General features: G+C 50.9%; 1 protein-coding gene and 1 long non-coding RNA gene across 3 annotated transcripts in view; one reads left to right on the top strand and one right to left on the bottom strand.

Moving 5' to 3' along the window:
* Positions 1-7,091, top strand: part of ARMC9 (armadillo repeat containing 9) — a 172,458-nt gene extending 165,367 nt beyond the window's left edge. For both annotated transcript variants that reach the window (XM_043444550.1, XM_043444551.1), the window contains exons 24-25: positions 4,281-4,453; positions 5,926-7,091. In XM_043444550.1, the coding sequence (XP_043300485.1) occupies positions 4,281-4,453; positions 5,926-5,948 (196 nt within the window). In that variant the 3' untranslated portion in view covers positions 5,949-7,091. The remainder of the gene's footprint in view (positions 1-4,280; positions 4,454-5,925) is intronic.
* Positions 7,092-7,481: 390 nt separating this feature from the next.
* LOC122426016 lies at positions 7,482-10,174 on the bottom strand. The gene is made up of 4 exons (XR_006265106.1): positions 9,944-10,174; positions 9,669-9,757; positions 8,530-8,711; positions 7,482-7,822 (listed from the first exon to the last, which is right to left on the bottom strand). It is a non-coding gene; the product is annotated as an uncharacterized LOC122426016 (long non-coding RNA).
* Between the last annotated feature and the right edge of the window lie 10,270 nt (positions 10,175-20,444).

Raw genomic sequence — 20,444 nt, 5'->3', positions numbered from 1 at the left:
CACTTACTCCTTGGAAGGAAAGCTATGACCAACCTAGACAGCATATTAAAAAGCAGAGACATTACTTTGTCAACAAAGATCCGTCTAGTCAAGGCTATGGTTTTTCCAGTGGTCATGTATGGATGTGAGAGTTGGACTATAAAGAAGGCTGAGCACCGAAGAATTGATGCTTTTGGACTGTGGTGTTGGAGAAGACTCTTGAGAGTCCCTTGGACTGCAAGGAGGTCCAACCAGTCCATCCTAAAGGAGATCAGTCCTGGGTGTTCATTGGTAGGACTGATGTTAAAGCTGAAACTCTAATACTTTGTCCACCTGATGTGAAGAGCTGACTTATTTGAAAATGACCCTGATTCTAGGAAAGATTGAGGGCAGGAGGAGAAGGGGACGACAGAGGATGAGATGGTTGGATGGCATCACTGACTCAATGGACATGGGTTTGGGTGAACTCCGGGAGTTGGTGATGGACAGGGAGGCCTGGCATGCTGCGGTTCATGGGGTCAAAAAGAGTCAGACACGACTGAGCGACTGAACTGAACTGAACTGAAAGTGTAATGGGGCTGCATTTTAAAACAATCAAGATTTTTGTTATGTGTATTTTACCACCATAACAATGATAACAAATTTCAACATTAGGGAGTTCCCTGGAGGTCTAGTGGTCAGGATTCTGGGCTTTCACTGCTGTAGTCTGGTTTCAGTTCCTGGACAGAGAACTGAGGTCCTGTAAGACATGCGGCACAGCCAAAAAAACAAGGAAAAAAGAATATATATCTCAAAATTAGAAAAGCTTCATTGTATGTGTCAGAAAAGTGTCAGCAATGCATGCCTGTTTTCACACACTTGCAGTCAGATTTACATGCTGCTCTGTATCGCTCACTTCGGCTTCCCTTGTGGTTCAGCTGGTAAAGAATCCACCTACAATTCAGGAGACCTGGGTTCAATCCCTGGTTTGGGAAGATCCCCTGGAGAAGGGAAAGGCGACCCACTCCAGTATTCTGGCCTGGAGAACCATGGTCACAAAGAGTCGGACACAACTGAGCCACTTTCACTTTCACTTTCACTTTCTGTATCGCTCCAAGGATTTCCAAGGTGGCTGCGTGGTAAAGAATCCTCCTGCCAATGGCGGAGACGTGGGTTAGATCCCTGGGTCGGAAAGATCCCCTGGAGGAAAAAACAGCAACCTATTCCAGGATTCTTGCCTGGTGTATCCCGTGGACAGGGGAACCTGGCGGACTACTGGGAGCCATGTGTCCATGGGGTCACAGAGTCAGACAGGACTTAGCAACTGAGCACGCTGTATTGCTCTGGAAATTTTGGATGTGTGTTTGTGTGTGTTTCCTTTGTTTTTAATTTATTTTTAATTGCAGGATAATTGCTCTACATTGGTATGTTAGTCTCTGCTGTACAACAGTGTGAATCAGCTCTAAGTATGCATATGTTCCCTCCTTCTTGAACCTCCCTCCCACCACCCATCTCACCCCTCTAGGTTGTCACAGAGCACCAAGTTGAGCTCCCTATATTATACAGCAGCTTTATTCCTCTGTTCTGAGCCTCACTCCATTCACTCTCACGTGCCTGAGTAGCCCCTACAGTTATTTATGAAGATTGCATACTCTTTCATCTGATCAATATACCCTAACTTTTTACATTTCTTTCATTCACTGATAATGCATGTGGGTGTGTGCTCAGGGTCGGGAAGATTGCCTGGAGGAAGAATGGTAACCCTCTCCAGTATTCTTGACTGGAGAACCCCATGGACAGAGGAGCCTGGCGGGCTACAGTCCATGGGGTTGCAAAGAGTCGGACACGACTGAAGCAGTTTAGCACATGTGTGCTCAGAACTGTGCTGGACAGTGGATATCATAGGTGAACTAGACCAAATTGCTGCTCTGAGGCAGTTTACCTGGAAGGACAGTGTTATACATGACATGAAAATTAATTTGCTTTTTAAAGAAAAAAAATTAAAGTTAAAAAATTGCAAGAGGGCTAAATCTCTATCCTTTCAACCAGGTATGAAAGATTTCTTGTCTAGAGTACAGGCAGTTTTTTACACCAGTCTTTTTCTAAATTTGAATTTGGAGACTTTTCAAATATTTAAGTTTTATTTTTCTGATTATTAAAGTAACAGATTCTCAATGTAAAAAAAAAAAAAAGGTGGGGAGGCATAATGAAATGAATCAAAAAATTATGCAGTTGCCTCCCGAGTCTCACTCCCCAGAGCCATCACCCCTGTTCACGGGTCGCTTTACCACAGCTGGCCCCAGGGACATCACCTCACTGAACCTTCAGAGCTGTCCTACAGAAGCCATGTCACAGATGGGGAAACTGAGGCTCCCGAGATGTCAGCAGATTGCTCACTCTCCCTCACCCGCTAGAAAGCAACAGAGCAAGACTGAGAATCCAGGCCATTCCAGGGCCCCCACCCTCCTCCCTGCCACCAGATCCTTCACTTCCCACAGCCCTCAGCTTCAGCCCCCAGCACGGTGTACACACACACACATACACACACACACACACACACACACACACACTGCCCACTGGGTGCCCTGCAGCCGGTCAGCATCTCTGTCCTGGGGATGCGGTGGGAAGACCCCCCCTTACTAGCCAAGCTCACAATGTCTGCTCCGCACTCACGGCGTGCAGCCTGCAGACTGAGACACCCACCTACTTAAAGGAGGACAGGCTGGGAGCCCCTGCTGCCTGCCGGGAGCTGAGCTGGCACTTACATCAGCTCAGTCAGTGGTGACCACAGCCCTGGGTGACAGCCCCTGGGACTCCAGTCTTCAGAGTTAGGTGTCAGAAAAATGGACACATAGATAGCAAAGGCCCCAGAAGTCGAGCAAACTCTGGGAGATGGTGGAAGACAGAGGAGTCTGGCGTGCTACTGTCCATGGGGTCACAGAGTCTGACATGACTGAGCGACGGAACAACAATAGCAACAGAAGTCGAGATGGGAATAAAAGTTGAGCTTGTTTATACCTCGGTGACAGCCAGGGAGCAAAGAGCTGGGTGGGGGAATCACGTCCCCAGTCCCAGCTGCGGTGGCTGCGGGCACTTGTAGGAAGGAGGGAACAGGCTCTAGGACGTGGCCTCTTGTCTCTATGAAGCCGGCCCACTGGGCTGGGGTCCTGAGAGCATCTGGAGAATGGCTGACTATAAGATCCCACCAGGTTCACTGCCTGCTTGTTATGTATGTAAACTTGGGAAACTTGACCAACTTGGAGCCTCAGTTTTGACATCTGAAAAATAAGGTAGTAATGCCTGCTTCGCAGGATTGTTTGGGGGCTCAATGTCATCTTCTCATTGCAGCCTTCCCTGGTCACCCCATCTAAAGTCAGCTTCCAATTGCTGCTGTGATAAACTTCCAATTGCACAAATTTAGTCACTAAATAAGCATGGATTTATTATTTTCCAGTTCTGTAGATTAGAAGTCCCACATGAGTCTTCATGGTCTGGAATCAAGGTGTCCACAGGACAGGTTACACCCTGGAGGTCTGGGGAAGAATCTCTTTCCTATCCCTTCTGGCTTTGAGAAGCCTCCTGCCCTCCTGGGCTTGTGGCCCCTTCCTGCGTGCGTATACAAAGTCGCTTCAGTCGTGTCTGACTCTTTGTGACCCTATGGACTGCAGCCCACCAGGCTCCTCTGTCTAATGGGACTCTCCAGGCAAGAATAAAGGAGTGGGTTGCCATGACAACCTCGAGGGGATCTTCCCGCACCAGGGACCAAACCAGCATCTTTTACGTCTCCTGTATTGACAGGCGGGTTCTTTACCACCAGCACCACCTAAAAAAGCCTCATGGCCCCTTCCTCCATCCTCAAAGCCAGTGGCATTGCATCTGTACCTTTTTTTCCACAGCCACACCTATTTCTCTTTCTTCCTCTGCCTCTCTCCCACTCTTAAGGATGCTTGTGATTACAGATAGCCCAGTAATCTAGGAAAACCTCACACCTGCAGCCTTGATTTCCTGTTGTCATGTAGGGTTCCAGGGACTGGGATATGGAACTAACTGGAGCCAGACACACCTTTCCTGGCCATTCGATCTGACACTGTAATACTCTCTCAGGTTCCCTATTCTGCTCCCTTGCTTCATCTCCTCTCTCATCATCTCCCTCCTCCCCCAAAGTGTGAGCTCCACATGCAGGGATTTATGCCACCAGGTGCCCTCTCTACCCCACCCCACCCCCTGGTGCCCAGGATGGTGCCCGCCTGGCATCTCTTAGAGCCAGAGGGGGAGTCCTTCCTTCTTCCTCCTGTGACTTTAGGTTGGATGTTTTGTTCCAGGGGATTCACATCAAGCTTCACCTGCAAGCCCCGGGGCCCCCGCACCCTGGAGATCCTGGACATGAACCCACCCAAGGTCAAGGCGTCGGCTCTGGGCCCTCAGTTCTCCTCGTGTGGCCCCCAGCAGACCAGCCGTCCCAGTTCCACGACGACTTCCACAAGGAGCCTGCAGAGTAAGTCAACCTGCATGGGAGGGCACTGGGCTTCCCCATCTGACTCGTGCTCCTTCCATGGCCACCAGACCAAGAGGAAAGGCCCACCTCTCCTCCCCACCTCTCCTCCCCACAAGACCAGGGACCTGGCTGCCCACTTACTTTGCCCCAGGGACCGGTTCTTCACTCATCTTTCTGGTTAAGAAATTGCCCTTGGCCTCCAAGGGTCATGGGCTTCCCTGGTGGCTCAGCTGGTAAAGAATCCGCCTACAATGCAGGAGACCTGGGTTCGATCCCTGGGTTGGGAAGATCCCCTGGAGAAGGGAACGGCTACCCACTCCAGTATTCTGGCCTGGAGAATTCCATGGACAGTATAGTGTATGGGATCACAAAGAGTCGGACACAACTGAGCAACTTTCACACTTCAGCGGCTCATACACAAGCTGGCGGAGTGAGACCCTTCCAAACAGTCACTCGGGGATAAGATCCCCCTGCCCGGGGGCTTACAGGTCAGCCCTGAAACCAGAATCGACCTTCTGGTGGGAAACAGAGGCAGGTACTTCCTCACAGGCTGGGTGGAGAGGCCCCCCGAGGGACTGAGGATGGGGTGGGCCCTAGGGAACCCGCTCTGTCCCTGGGACCATCCTCCCACTCTTTTGCTCCTGATGAAAACCACTTCTCTGTCACCTCCCAGTCAACCAGTTGACCACACGCACACCCCTTTCACTCCCCAACCCAAGCCTGGAACTTTCTAATAGGGCTTTACTAAAAATAAGGGAAAGCAAAAGAGAAACCGAACAAAAGGACGTCAAGCGGCAGAAAATCAGTCACACTCAGGATGTGTGAGTCCTGTGACCTGGCCGCCCCCTCCTTCCTGACAGGACCCTCGGCGCTCTGGCCAACCGGGGAGCGTTGGGCTGGGACCGTGGTTCATGGGCCAAGTCTGGGCAGCCCGTGGGGGGTGGGCAGGCCTCCGCCTGCTCTCAGCACCTCTCTGCTGGGAAACTCAGAGCGGAACCCCAGCCCCATCTCCCCACCACAGTGCTTCTGCACACGGGCCCAGAGGAAACGCCAGCAAGTACAGGGAGAGAGCGGCCAGAAGCGAGGCAGGCCAGCTTCCCCGGGGCCCTGCCCGGCCACCAGGCTGGACGCCCCCTCTGAAGTAACCGCAGTAGCAGCGCCCAGGGCTGCCCGGCTGGCTGGCCGCACAGGGTGGGGAGCAGCTGATACCCACCCCCTCGGCCTCCACAAACACAGGAGATGCTGGCAGCGAGGCTCACCGAGTCCCCACACCGAGCTTCCTGTCAGGAAAATGCATGGCCACCCCAGTGAGTCAGGCCCTCCCGGCCACAGAGCAGGTGACCCGGGAGGAAGGCGCTCTGCGTTCGGTTTGCACAGGGCCCGTTGAAAGGAGGGCTTGTGTGGGGACAGAGAGGGCATCTGTGCCTAAGCCCACCCTGGCGCTGGCAGCTTGCCTGACTTTTCTTCTCCAGGCAGCCCATCTTCCAGGAAGTGAGGATGGGTTCTTCCCTGAGGTCACCATCCCTTTGCCCAGTGACGAGCCCGCTTCCTGCTCTCGGCCAGCCGGCAGCTGCAGATGACAGATGTGACGAGACAGTTATCGTCACGCCACCAGGTGACTCGAGGAGCTGAGGAGGACAGCCCTCCAGGAGTCCAGGAGCAGGCTCACCGTAGCCCCTTCCCGAGGGTCCTGCCACTGCCCTTCCTGCCCACCCTCCCCGCCGGCACCCAGCTTGGGGGTGGGGGCAGTGGGGGACAGCAGAGCCAAAGCCAGGAGCTCGTCCATCTCAGGGAGCCAGGGCCAGACAGCTCAGCCAGAGGCAGGCCCTCGACCTTGGAGGAAACCAGTCCTCCTCACCCAGACCAAGTATGAGGAAACAGAAAGGGGTTAGATCCTTCTCAAATCGGCTGCCTGAGCCGCAGATTTTGGATTTTCTTCCTCTTAAAACCTGGTAAGAGTATGGGGTGTTCCCCTCTGTGGCTGGAATACGGCTGTTCCAAAGCAGCCCTGTGCTTCTTCCTACGTGTTCTAAGGGCTCAGAGCATTGACCAGTTTAAAGCCATTTCCCGCCCTCCGTCCGTTAAGACCACAAGCAGAAACTGTGCCCCCGGCAGGGTGACTGGTCCCCGCTGGGGGAGGCCCGTTGCTCCCTCCTTGCCAAGGGTGACATCAGGGCCACATCCTAGTGTTGGGGCCCATGTGAGGAAAGCAGGAGAGACTCCATCTTGAAGCCTGTCATCCATCTTAAATACAGGATGTGAACTGGGCCTGAACCCAAGCCCAGGAGTGAGGAAATGGTCACTAGTGAAAACCAGGTCTCCTGGAGACTTCCCTCCTTACAGATGGCAAACAGAGATTGTAGTTGAAGTCAGGCTGCCCCTGTTAGATTAACCATGGAGACATCCCCTCTTGATGTATAATCATTGTCCCCCCACCCTCCCTCCTTTAACCTTAATTGTTTGTTTTCCTAGCACCTACTTGTTGTAAAACTCAATCACATGCAACAGAGAGGTTGCTAACATGTAACCAGTCATGTAGTGGGGGGTATAAAACTGGGCCTCTCAGAAGCATCAGGGTCCTTGTTGGGAACCGATTCACCCTTGGACCTGCTGGCGTAATAAACTGTACTCCACTGTCTTAAGTGTCCTCCAAGGTGTGTTTTGCGACTCCGGATTCCACAACACTGGGACAGAGAAAGAACCTTCACCTGCAGAGTCAGCACTGTTACCCAAGCCTGTAGCAGGGTCTGACCTTGCCTAAAACAGAAATACTGAAATAAAATGATCAGTATTGAGATGGCACTTGTGTATGTGTCTCTGTATGAGTTTGTGTGTGTGTGTGTGTGTGTGTGTGTGTGTGTGTGTGCACGCATGCTGTTCCCCAGCCAGTCCATCTGCCCTGGCCAGGCCTTTTGGGGAATCATCTTGGTGGTCCCACTGGACATAAATAAAGGACAATGTTGTGTTTTTCAATATCCTCCCGACTCCTGAGGAGAGCAGGCAGAAGAGGTAAACAGAACACTGGAGCAGGCAAGAGGCCAGGTTAGCCCTGTGATGACCATAGACACATCATGAGCCGGACCCTGGGTTAATTTCACAAGTTCTTGGCAGTGGTGCCAGGGTGGGCACATTAGAACTCTGTGGTTACATGACTAGCCCATCTTGATCCTCTGGAAATATGTGAGCCCCTCTCTGTTCCGGTTGGAAGAAAGCTGTACAGAACACTGCCCTCCAGCCCCTCCGAACTCCTGGCTTGATCTCTGGAGGGATAAAGAGAAAACGCGAATTCTTCTCTCGGTGTTGTGGATAATGGACCAGCAGGAGAAGCGGAGACTGGGTCCCTGAAATGGAAGCACTCCTGGAGAAACCCTGAAAAGGCAGAGAGTGTTTGCAGATGAACATCAGAGGAGCATCATGGGAAAATCTCTCCCTTTCTCCCAGCAAATCCACTCCCTTCGGATTCCTCACATGCCGCCAACTGACACAGCCTGGCCCTGCCTTGGTGAGAGAGCAGCCCCATCTCCAGATTCCAGAGGGAGTGGGTGACTCATCCGTTACTGCCCACGGTCTCCCTGAAGTCAGGGAGACTTCTGTTTCTCCCTCAGGCCCCCGGATGAGCTCAAGTCTGATTTGGAGATGTTTGGCCACTTAGAGTAAAAAAAAAATGTGGACAGACTGCACTGAGGTCACCAGATGTGGTCTGGATGGTTCTCCAGGGAGTAAATATGGCCTCGGGGAGAGCCCTCTTGCAGACACACACTTCTGCATCCCAGGGCTGATGGTGCAAAGAGACTTTAGAAAATACCAACTAGCATAAATATTTCAGCTATGTGTAGGCTTAATGGGGAGCTGGATACAACCACAGTCTAAGGCGGGAGAGGGGCAGGAATCAAATACATAAATAAACCGAAACGTTTTCACAGGTCATCTGGAGACCGAATCCTACAGCTCCTAGGCTTTGCCCATGACACCTACCCAAGGAGGCCACAGAGAGGAGTCTGTGGGACTTTGAAGAAATGGGGACCTTTAGGGAGAGCCCTTCTGCCGCTGGAAGCTGACCCCAGCTCTCTGGTTACCTGGCCCTCTGCTTTCTCCTGAGTAGGACTTGATCTTCATTCACAAAAGGATGTAAATGTCCGGCAACAGCCTAAATGATGACCCTTGGTGGGAGTGTAATAATCAGGTAGAGATTTGAGATCCAGTTAGATAAAAGGGCTCACTCAGTATGTTGGAAAGGACTTGGCCCAAATCAAAGGAGCTTAAAAAAAAAAAAAAAAAGCACAAATAAATAAGATTAACACAAAAAATCCATGACAAAGTCTCAAACTTTTAATACGAACAGGATCTGAGCCTGTGTTTTTGTGACCCTACCCTGCTTGCAGAACCAAGCTTTATTTACAAAAATAGGCAGCCAGCCCATGAGCCATAGTTTGCTGAACTGCATGAAAATGTTATTGAGTTTCAGGGCACCCCTTCCATTTTGTGTGCAAGGTGAAGCCGCACTGGCCTTACCTGGGGTCTGGAGGTGGCGTATCCTCCAGGGCTTCCCAGGGTGCTCATGGCATAGCCTTGTGGCCGAGGCACTGGGCCTGCCTGTCTGACCATTTTCAGCTCTCCAGAGACTAGTTGTCCTAAGGAGCAATGCAGCTCACCTTTGCACGAAAAAGCTACCCCCAAAACTTAATGGCTTAAAACAACCAATTTATGGGACTTCCCCGGGCTTCCCAGGTGGCACGAATGGTAAAGACCCCACCTGCCAATGCAGGAGACATAAGAGACGCAGGTTCAATTCCTGGGTAGGGAAGATCCCCTGGAGGAGGGCATGGCAACCCACTCCAGTATTCATCTCTGGAGAATCCCATGGACAGAGGAGCCTGGTGGGCTAAGGTCCATAATGTTGCAAATTGTCGGACATGACTAAAGCGACGCACTGGTGGTGCGGTGGCTAAGACTCCGAGCTCTCAATGCTCAGGTTCAACCCTTGGTCAAGGAACTAGATCCCACATGTGGCAATTAAGTCCACATGTGGCAGCTAAAGATCCCGCATGCCACAATGAAGATCTAAGACCTGGCACAGCCAAATAAATATTTTAAAAATTTGTGAGTGTCACAGTTATGTGGATCAGTGATGGGGCTGGGCCCAGATGGACAGCTCTCTCGGGCTCAGCTGGACCTAGGTGCACATCTGTGATCAGAGGGCAGTCGAGGGCCTCACTCAGGTCTGGCAGTTGGCTGTGGGCTGGATCCTGGGTTCACCCTCCGGCAAATTAGCTCAGGCTCCTTCACCTGGTGCTCTCAGGACATCTGCAATGAGAGAGATCAAGCCCGCATGCTGTTCAGGTTTCTACCTGCATCACATTTGCTGCTCTCCTATTGGCCAATGCAGGTCTCACAGCCAAGGCCTAGTCTCTGCAGAGGGACTAAAAGGAAACAAAGACAAACCCGACAGGACTGCAACAATCTGCCACAGAGAGGGTGTTCAGAACTTACGCATCTCAGAATCGAGTCTTCCCGGGTGAATCTTCCACCAAGGGCGTAACCTCTCCATTTTAATTCAGTTCAGCATATCCTGGGGGGCTGTTCTGCGTTGCATTGTGGAAGGTTGTGACTATGTTAAATTAACATCAGTTAGCTTGAACCCTCGGAGAAGGCAATGGCACCCCACTCCAGTACTCTTGCCTGGAAAATCCCATGGACGGAGGAGCCTAATAGGCTGCAGTCCATGGGGTCGCTAAGAGTCGGACTCGACTGAGCGACTTCACTTTCACTTTTCACTTTCATGAATTGGAGAAGGAAATGGCAATCCACTCCAGTGTTCTTGCCTGGAGAATCCCAGGGACAGGGGAGCCTGGTGGGCTGCTGTCTATGGGGTCGCACAGAGTCGGACACGACTGAAGTGACTTAGCAGCAGCAGCAGCAGCTTGAACCCTGGTGAAGGAAAAGTGCAATGGAGACAGTCCGGGGGAGGCGCACAGCTCTCTTGGGCATGGAGGGTCCCAGGAGGCGGGGAGACTGTGTCACAAGGCCCTTGGGGAAGTCCTATTGGGAACTTACTCTTAGCTCCAAGCTGCAGGCTGCACTGGGTCTTCCACTGGTGAGGGGGCTGGGATCAGTTCAAGGCCCTGCGGCCTCCCTTACCCACACAGAGCAGATGCCGCCGGAACATCCTATAGAAGCTCGGTTAAACTTGAAGCAGGAGACAAAGTTCCACTGGCCGGCGAGTTGCCATCCATCTTCTAGGAAGAATCCCTGGACTCTGCGGATAGCCAGGGTTCAGGGCAGGCAACAGTGCCAGATTGAAGCCATGGGCAGATTTCCAGGAGGTTGTGGAATTTAGAGAAAGGTCTAGAGAGACCTACCCAAGTCGTAAATTAAGGTGTCAGTTGAAGCCTGGGAGTGGATAGAATCTCAGAGGAGAGGACTGGAGAAATAAGAAACCTAGGGCAGAACCAGGGGTGAGAGAAGGAAGAGGGCCTGGTGCAGGAGACAGTCTCTGGGGAGGAGGCAGGCTGGAAACCCGTGCTCTAGAACCGGGGGAGGAAAGCTGTGCATGGAGGGTGGTCACCATGGTCAGAGCCGGAGGAGGGTGGGGCTGCCTGAGGTAACATTCCAGAGAGCAGTCCTGGGCCAGAGGTCAGCCTGGCCCAGGAAGAACTGAGGTGACCAGTTGGATGCTAGAGGCATTGAGGTCGGGGGGGCTTGGCTGGAGAAGGACAAGGTGATGGCATGACCATCATCTCAGAGGGCAGCTGGAGCCAAGGCCACCAAGCAGTGGACTCAAGTTGCTGGGAGCAGGGTGTCCACCAGGCCCTGAGCCAGGTCCACCTGGATGGGAGACAGTGGTATTCTGGAGCCAGCTTGTACCTGCTCACTACATTTCAGGAGTTCCTGAACTGGAACTACTTTTCAGGAGTTCCATGAGCTGGTGTTGAAGACAGCCATTTCCAAAGCTCAATTTTTACAAACTTAAAATTAGTGGTTTCCCTGGCAGTCCAGTGTTCAAGACTTCGCCTTCCAATGCAGGCGGTACAGGCTTGATCCCTATGCCTCAAAGGCAAAAAACAAAACAGAAGCACTATTGTAACAAAGTCAATAAAGACTTTAAAAATGGTCCACATCAAAAAAATCCTTTTAAAAAATTAAATCAGTCAGTTCAGTTCAGTCACTCAGTCATGTCCGACTGTTTGCAACCCCATGGACTGGAGCACACCAGTCTTCCCTCTCCAGCACCATCTCCCAGAGCTTACTCAAACTCATATCCATTGAGTCGGTGATGCCATCCAACCATCTCATCCCTGTCATCCCCTTCTCCTCCTGCCTTCAATCTTTCGCAGCATCAGGGGATTTTCCAATGAGTCAGTTCTTTGCATCAGGTGGCCAAATGGAGCTTCAGCTTCAGCATCAGTCCTGCCAATGAATATTCAGGACTGATCTCCTTTAGGATGGACTGGTTTGATCTCCTTGAAGTCCAAGGAATTCTCAAGAGTCTTCTCCAATACCACAGTTCAAAAGCATCAATTCTTTGGCGCTCAGCTTTCTTTATGGTCTCTTACATCCATACATGACTACTGGAAAAAGCATAGCTTTGACTAGATGGGCTTTTGTAGGCAAAGTAATGTCTATGCTTTTTAATATGTTGTCTAGGTTGGTCATAACTTTTCTTCCAAGGAGCAAATGTCTTTTAATTTCATGGCTGCGGTCACCACCTGCAGTGATCTTGGAGCCCAAGAAAATAAAGTCTGTCACTGTTTCTATTGTTTCCCCATCTATTTGCCATGAAGTGATAGGACTGGATGCCATGATCTTCGTTTTTTGAATGTTGAGTTTTAAGCCAGTTTTTTCACTCTCCTCTTTCACTTTCATCAAGAGGTTCTTCAGTTCCTCTGCTTTCTGCCATAAGGATGGTGTTATCTGCATATCTGAGGTTAATGATATTTCTCCCAGCAATCTGGATTCCAGCTTGTGCTGGAGTCAAATCCCTTATTATTATACAGTAGAAGTGACAAATAGATTCAAGGGATTAGATCTGATAGACAGAGTGTCTGAAGAACTCAGGACAGAGATTCCTGGCGTTTTACAGGAGGCAGTGATCAAGACCATCCCCAAGAAAAAGAAATGCAAAAAGGCAGAATGGTTGTCTGAGGAGGCCTTACAAATACCTGTGAAATGAAGATAAGCTAAAGGCAAAGGAGAAAAGGAAAGATTGAACCATCTGAATGCAGAGTTCCAAAGAATAGCAAGGAGAGATAAGAAAGCCTGCCTCAGTGATCAGTGAAAAGAAACAGAGGAAAGCGTTAGAATGGGAAAGACTAGTGATCTCTTCAAGAAAATTAGAGATACCAAGGGAACATTTCATGCAAAGATGGGCACAATAAAGAACAGAAAGGGTATGAACCTAACAGAAGCAGAAGATATTAAGAAGAGGTGGCAAGAATACACAGAAGAACTATACAAAAAAGATCTTAATGACACAGATAACCACAATGGTGGGATCACTCACCTAGAGCCAGACATCCTGGAATGTGAAGTCAAGTGGGCTTTAGGAACCATCACTACGAACAAAGCTAGTGGAGGTAATGGAATTCCAGTTGAGCTATTTCAAATCCTAAAAGGTGATGCTGTGAAAGTGCTGCACTCAATATGCCAGCAAATTTGGAAAACTCAGCAGTGTCCACAGTTTCTTTCCCAAAGAAAGGCAATGCCAAAGAATGTTCAAACTACTGCACAATTGCACTCATCTCACACGCTAGCAAAGTAATGCTCAAAATTCTCCAAGCCAGGCTTCAACAGTGTGTGAGCCAAGAACTCCCAGGTGGTCAAGCTGGATTTAGAAAAGGCAGAGGAACCAGAGATCAAATTGCCAACATCCGTTGGATCATACAAAAAGCAAGAGAGTTCCAGAAAAACATCTACTTCTGCTTTATTGACTACGCCAAAGCCTTTGACTGTGTGGATCACAACAAACTGTGGAAAATTCTTAAAGAGATGGGAATACCAGACCATCTGAACTGCCTCCTGAGAAATCTGTATGCAGGTCAAGAAGCAAGTTAGAACTGGACATGGAAAAACAGATTGGTTCCAAATTGGTAAAGAAGTATGTCAAGGCTGTATATTGTCATCCTGCTTATTTAACTTGTATGCAGAGTACATCATGGGAAATGCTGGGCTGGATGAAGCACAAGCTGGAATCAAGATTGCTGGGAGAAAAAAACTAAATAATTTCTATTAAAAATAAAAGTAATAAATGCTCAAAACTCATCCCTTCCTAATTTTACCGTTTGCCATTGTATGCATCCTGGAGGGTACTTACACCGTGTTGTATTAACATCTGTATGGGGGGAGATAGGGCTTCCCTCACAGCTCAGATGGTAAAGGATCTGCCTGCAATGCAGAAGACCAGGGTTCAGTCGTGGGCTGGGAAGATCCCCTGGAGAAGGAAATGGCCACCCACTCCAGTATCCTTGCCTGGAAAATTCCATGGACAGTGGAGCCTGGCGGGCTATAGTCCATGGGGTCACAAAAGAGTTGGACGTGACTGAGTGGCTAACACTTTCACTTTCACTTCACAAACCAGGGCACCCCGCGCTCCCCACCCCCAGTGTAGCCTGAAGCAGAGGATGGGTGGATCAGGGACAAGGTGGAAGGAGCAGGGCAGTGTGTGTCCCCTGGCATGGTACACCTTAAAGGTGGCAAGTGAAGGGGACAGGTGACGGTTACATCACTTCACGACCAGGCCTTCGCCCTGCCAGAGCCTTCTATCTGAGTCATGCGCTAACTGAGGGTGATGTCTGGTGACCCCGGGTGTCCTTGGACACCTCCCTCTTGGCACACTGCTGCTGCTTGCCCTTCAGCAATCTCCGTGCCACCTAGAAACACACCCACCGTGTGTGCTCAAGGGTGTGACACTGCTCCTGCCCACCCATCATCGTGGCGGGTCACCCTCCCAAGGAGCCAAGAGGGCTTCCATAGCTACACTCCTAGGACTTTGTGATCTGGTTCTTCAACGCCCAGGTAGGGACACTGACAGGGTCAAGAGCAGACAAGTGTGGATGCCCTGCTCACACCAGCAGCACTCAGGCCAGGCTTGATCTCAGGCAACAGCATCTTCAAGAGAGAAGCCAGGCAGAGGGTCTCAGTGACTTGTAAGTCCAGAGAGGCAGTCTGGGTGTCCTGGAGACTGGTTGCACTGGGAGAAGGCAGGCATAGAGCCTGGTTAAGTTGTCTGAGCCAAAGACAAGAAGAGCAGAAGCAAAAGTGGCCAGGACATGAGTTGGGGAGACACAAGCCCCGGGATAAAGGCCAGTTTTCCAGGGCCCCACCTGGGAAGCAGCATGACTAGGGGCTTGGAGCCTCCTGGGAGCCCCCGGCCCCAAGGTTTGAGAATCGATTTATAGCCTCGTGTGAGCCTCCCAGTTGGACCGTCTTCCGGGGGGACCCAGTTTCTGAGCCCAAAGTCCCACAGACAAGACCCCTGGGCAGAGGGGCCCAGAGGCTGGGAGAGTGTTGATCGTGGGCTCCCGGGTACGGAGTTGGTGACCAGGACTTGCCCTCCACTGAGGGTATGGAAAAGACCCTGATGCTGGGAAAGATTGAAGGTGGGAGGAGAAGGGGATGACAGAGGATGAGATGGTTGGATGGCATCACCGACTCGATGGACATGAGTTTGAGTAAACTCCAGGAGTTGGTGATGGAGAGGGAGGCCTGGAGTGCTGCAGTCCGTGGGGTCGCAGAGTCGGACACAACTGAGCAACTGAACTGAACTGAACTGGAGGGCGTGGAGTGGAGGGAGGAGGGAAAAGTGGAAAAACACAAAAGTCAGGCAAAAGGAAGGATTTCTGAGATTTTGGGGACCCTGAGGGGAAACTCATGGGAATAGGGAGGGAAGTGGGAACCTGGCTCTCACTGGACCACCTTGGAACACCAAGGAGAACAAGTCCTCCATCATCAGAAAGGGATCCAGGCCAGGCCAGGCCAGCCCCTCCCCTGAGCAACCTGGGCGCCCACATCTTGGCAACTGGACCGTTGTCCCGGTGGCTACAAAGAAAGGGGAAGAATGGAGGGAGTTGCACATCCATTACAATGACTTCAAGGAGGATTTAGCACTAAGAAGGGTGCAGGGGGGCAGCCAGCAAGGGAGAGCCTTGACCCACAGGCTGCAGAGGCACCACCAAAGCCGGGGGGTAGGGCAGTGTCACCCAACATCCAGATAGGATGTTGTGACACTCAGCCGTAACATCTGAGGGCCATCCCACCTGTGCCTGGGATTCCTTGATGATCAGAAATTGGATTACTACCATGATAGCTCAGCTGGTGAAGAATCCACCTGCAATGCAGGAGACCCCAGTGCAATTCCTGGGTCAGGAAGATCCACTGAAAGAGGGATAGACTACCCACTCCAGTATACTTGGGCTTCCCTGGTGGCTCAGATGGTAAAGAATTTGCCTGCAATGCAGGAGACCTGAGTTCAAGTCCCTAGGTCGGGAAGATCCCCTGGAGGAAGGCATGGCAACCCACTCCGCCTGGCCGGCTACAGTCTATAGGGTCACAGAGGGTCAGACAGGACTGAGCAACTAAGCGCAGCACAGCACGTGGGATGCCTGAGCAGACTTCCCTCCAAGTAGAGGGGCATCTCCTTCCCTACTGGCAACCACATGGTCCAAAGGGAAATCCCACTCTCCGCCTTGCCCCTGCCCTCTGAAGTCATGCAGGGCAGGAGGTGGGCTGGAGCCTCAGGGGTCAGGCCCCAGGGCCCCTCTCCCTCTGGACAGCAAACCTGAAGTGCTGACTGCCCAGGCTGAGTCCCCTTCTGCAGGAGAAGAGAAGGAGATGCCAGTGAGGAGGAGACAGAGGCATGATCCCTGGGCAGAGTCTGCTTGCAGATGTCTCCAGCAACACCTTGACCTTTTCTGCTTACCTGGGCCAATAAGTTACCAACAAATCCCTGCCTTGTTGATGTTTGGTTAATGATTCTTCAAGTTGGGTGTCCCTTTCATGCGTGCATTTGCATGCTCAGTCGCTCAGCCGTATTCCAGTCTTTCACGACCCCATGGACTGTAGTCCGCCAGGCTCCTCGTCCATGGGATTTTCCAGGCAAGAATACTGGAGCAGGTTGACATTTCCTTCTCCAGAAGGGTGTCACTTACTAGCAACCAAAACAGTGACCCTGACCCCACCCACTTAGATGTGGGTTGCTGTAGGGCTCTGCTGGCCACATCACTCCCAATCTTCCTTCCAAACCCACCTTCTTTTAGCAGCTAGAGAAAAGCGTCTCTAACTCAACTTGTAAATTTTTTCTTGTGCAACCACCCTCCCTCCACCCACCCACCCACCTACCCACACACCCACACACGTATGTGCTCCCCACCCGGCCCTCAGGAAGTGTGGTCTGATGTTGTGGCTCTGCCGCTCGGCCTCAGGTCCCTTCAAGGAAATGTCACCTGGTTGGGACCCTGGTGATTCTTCAGCAACAAACACTGCCTTATGAAGTTCCAAACCACTCGCCCTTGAATTTTTGAGAGAACAACTTTCCACCTGTGTGGTTTTTGCAAAATGGTGAGGGTAGCTCAGGCAGTAAGTAATTTGCCTGCAATTTAGGAGACCCATGTTTGATCCCTGGGTTGGAAAGATCCCCTGGAAAAGGGAATGGCTACCCACTCTAGTATTCTTGCCTGAAATCCCATGGACAGAGGAGACTGGTGGGCTATACAGTCCATGGGGTCACAAAGAGTTGGACACGACTGAGCGAGTTGGACACGACTGAGCATCTAGCACACCCTCTGTGACAAACACAAGACTAGGAGGGGGCAAGAGCGGGACCCATGAGGCCAGGCATGAAAGTGAAAGTCATTCAGTCGGGTCCGAATCTGTGATCCCATGGACTGTGTCCGTGGAATTCTCCAGGCCAGAGTGGGTAGCCTTTCCCTTCTCCAGGGGATCTTCCCAACCCAGGGATTGAACCCAGGTCTTCCACATTGCAGGTGGATTCTTTACCAGCTGAGCCACAAAGGAAACCATGGGGAATCAACAAAAGGAGTTAAGGTGGGACCAGGGGGCCACTGCAGGCCGACCTCAAGGTCTTGTGAGGACTAGACTCCCTCCACAGCCTCCATCGTGAGGGTCAGCGTTTCCACAAGGATTCTGAGGTCACCATAAGGCAGGAGCAGCAGCAGGTCAAGCAAACTGAACTCAAAAGTCCAAGGTCATAGTTGTAGTTAAATAACGTCTTCACAGAAACTCAGCCTGGCCCAGGGATAACATACACCACCTCCTTTTTCCTGCATGGCTCTGTAGCTAACAAAAAAGTTTTCTGCCAGAAAGTAAGGCACCCAACTGGTGCCAAGGGTGGGCCAGGCAGGCAGAAAATGCCCTCCCTGCTATTTCTACCCGCCGTGCCCCCTGCCACCCCGAACGGCTCTGGCCTTTTCCTCTCTCTGTGTGTGCTGGAACTGACCTCCCGGGGCTGAGGCTCCAGGATCAGCAGCCCCCCGACCCCCGCCCCACTCACACTGTGCTGGTCACCTTCTGCTGTTACAGCCTCAGGTCCAGGACCCACTTTTCTTTTCTCCTTTGTTGGTTCGCCAACATCCATAATCAAACATCTGTAATCAGTGGCTCCCCCACACCTGCAGTGACCCTCCCATGTGAGACATGGAGTATTTGCAGCCCTATCAGCAAACAAGGACGTCACAGCCAGCAGTGATTGCAGCCCTCCAGTGTGAGCGAGTGAGCCCTGAGGAAACTCAGGAAAGAAAAGAAGACCTGCCACCCGACTGCCATCAAACTGCAATCACTCCCTATGGTGAGCCCTGAGGAAACTCAGGATGTGAAAACACAGGACACTGGCCCCAGATAGCTGAGGTGCATATCAAAGGAATGATTTCAGTGAGCCCAAACTCCTGCATCTTCCCATACACAGAAAAGCACTAAATTCCTTAACTTGGGTTATCTGATTTTCTTCAATTAACCATCATCTTTTGATGTTCCAACTCCCTGCTCTTTGTTACAAACCTTCTGTATAACCCAGATCCCCTCCTTGCCTCCTCAGAGCTGTTCTCTCAAGGTTACTTGAGATGCTGCCTCCAGCCTTGAAGTCCTAAAAATTCCCACCAAATAAAACAAAACTTTCAACTTTTAAGTTGTAGATATTTTTTAAGTCTGGTCATGTTAAGGAAAGATCCTGGGTCCAATTGTCCAGAATCATGGCGGGGGGCCCTGGCTCTGAAAATGGTTTTATCCACTCCTGCCCTTCACCCCAGCCCTTACCGGCCCGCTTCCTCCCAGCCCTCCTGTCTCATCTTTTCGGGGATCTGACCAATCTCCTGGTGCTTGCTTCAGACAGATGACACTCTCGGAGAGTGGAAGGGCACCAGGGACTCCATCCAGTGATGAGAAGGTCTAAGCAGCAAGAAGGGGACTGATCATCTGTCCCTCTCTGTCCCCAGGCACCTCTGGCTCCTTAAATTCTGGGAATGGAAATGGCATCCTGGGTCTAACGTCAGCCTCAAACCAAGACCAAACCAATTCAGAACTGTGGTCCCCGCACAACTGGGCCAAAATGGCTTGAGCCACAAATCCCAGAGAGGAAGCTCCCTGTCAAAGAAGAGATGATTGTCTCAGTGTCTCCCCTCCCTATATTGATGGGGAGAGCAGGTCAGGGGTTAAGAGGAGGAGAATGGGAAAAGAGCTGCCACTCAGAAGTGGGGTTCTCCTGAGTATGAAATCCCGTGTCTTCTCCAGGAGTGGACCAGCTCAGCCTTCCACGGCCAGAGGTCTTGCTCTCCCACAGGGAGCCTGAGGCTGTTTAGAGAGATAACTGTCCATGGAGAATACAGTGGGAATGATGTAGGACATATGAATGATGTAGGGCTCCAGGTTAAACATTTACTAGTGGCTCCCTGTTTACATTTCCTGGGGCACAAAGAAGTAGATTTCAGACTGGATACTTATCAATTCAGTTCACTCCCTTAGTCATGTCCAACTCTTTGCAACCCCATGTAGCTCGCCAGGCTTTCCTGTCCATCACCAACTCCCAGAGCTTGCTTAAGCTCATGTCCATCGAGTCGGTGATGCCATCCAACCATCTCATCCTCTGTCATCCCTTTCTCCTCCTGCCTTTAATCTTTCCCAGCATCAGGAGATTTTCCAAGGAGTCAGTTCTTCACATCAGGTGGCCAAAGTATTGGAGTTTTAGCTTCAGCATCAATCCTTCCAATGAACATTCAGGACTGATCTCCTTTAGGATGGACTGGTTTGATCTCCTTGAAGTCCAAGGGACTCTCAAGAGTCTTCTCCAACATCACAGTTCAAAAACATCAATTCTTCAGCACTCAGCTTTCTTTATGGTCCAACTCTCACATCCATACATGACTACTGGAAAAATCATAGCTTTGATCAAATGGACCTTTGTTGGCAATGTCTCTGCTTTTTAAGATGCTGTCTAGGTTGGGCATAGCTTTTCTTCCAGGAGCAAGCACCTCTTGGCTGCAGTCACCACCTGCAGTGATTTTGGAGCCCAAGAAAATAAAGTCTGTCACTGTTTCCATTGTTTCTCCTATCTATTTGCCATGAAGTGATGAGACCTGATGCCATGATCTTTGTTTTTTCAATGTTGAGTTTTAAGCCAGCTTTTTCACCCTCCTCTTTCACTTTCATAAAGAGGCTCTTTAGTTCCTCTTTGCTTTCTGCCATAAGGGTGTAGCATTTTCTGAGGCAAGATATGTGGGCTCCAGTTAAGGCATGTACAATCAGCCTCCTGTTTGCCCTCCGAAATGAAAGTAACAACAGAAACAGGATAAATAGTCGTTGTTTGTCTCTTTTAAACACCTTGAGGTAATAGTCAAGGCAATAGTCAGGGTAATAGTCATGGCAAGGACAAAGAGGGGCAAAATCCTGTTTGGGTAAAAGATTAAGGGATCTCTGCTTCCCCCTCTTTTGGGACAAGGGACACACTACACATGCACAGAAAGGCTCCTTGTGGCTCAAAAGTCAAGAG

Source organism: Cervus canadensis, chromosome 24 (genome assembly GCF_019320065.1).
Source record: "Cervus canadensis isolate Bull #8, Minnesota chromosome 24, ASM1932006v1, whole genome shotgun sequence".
NCBI lineage: Eukaryota > Metazoa > Chordata > Mammalia > Artiodactyla > Cervidae > Cervus > Cervus canadensis.
Note: the sequence above shows the minus strand (reverse complement) of the source record. Positions and strands in the feature narration are given on the sequence as shown.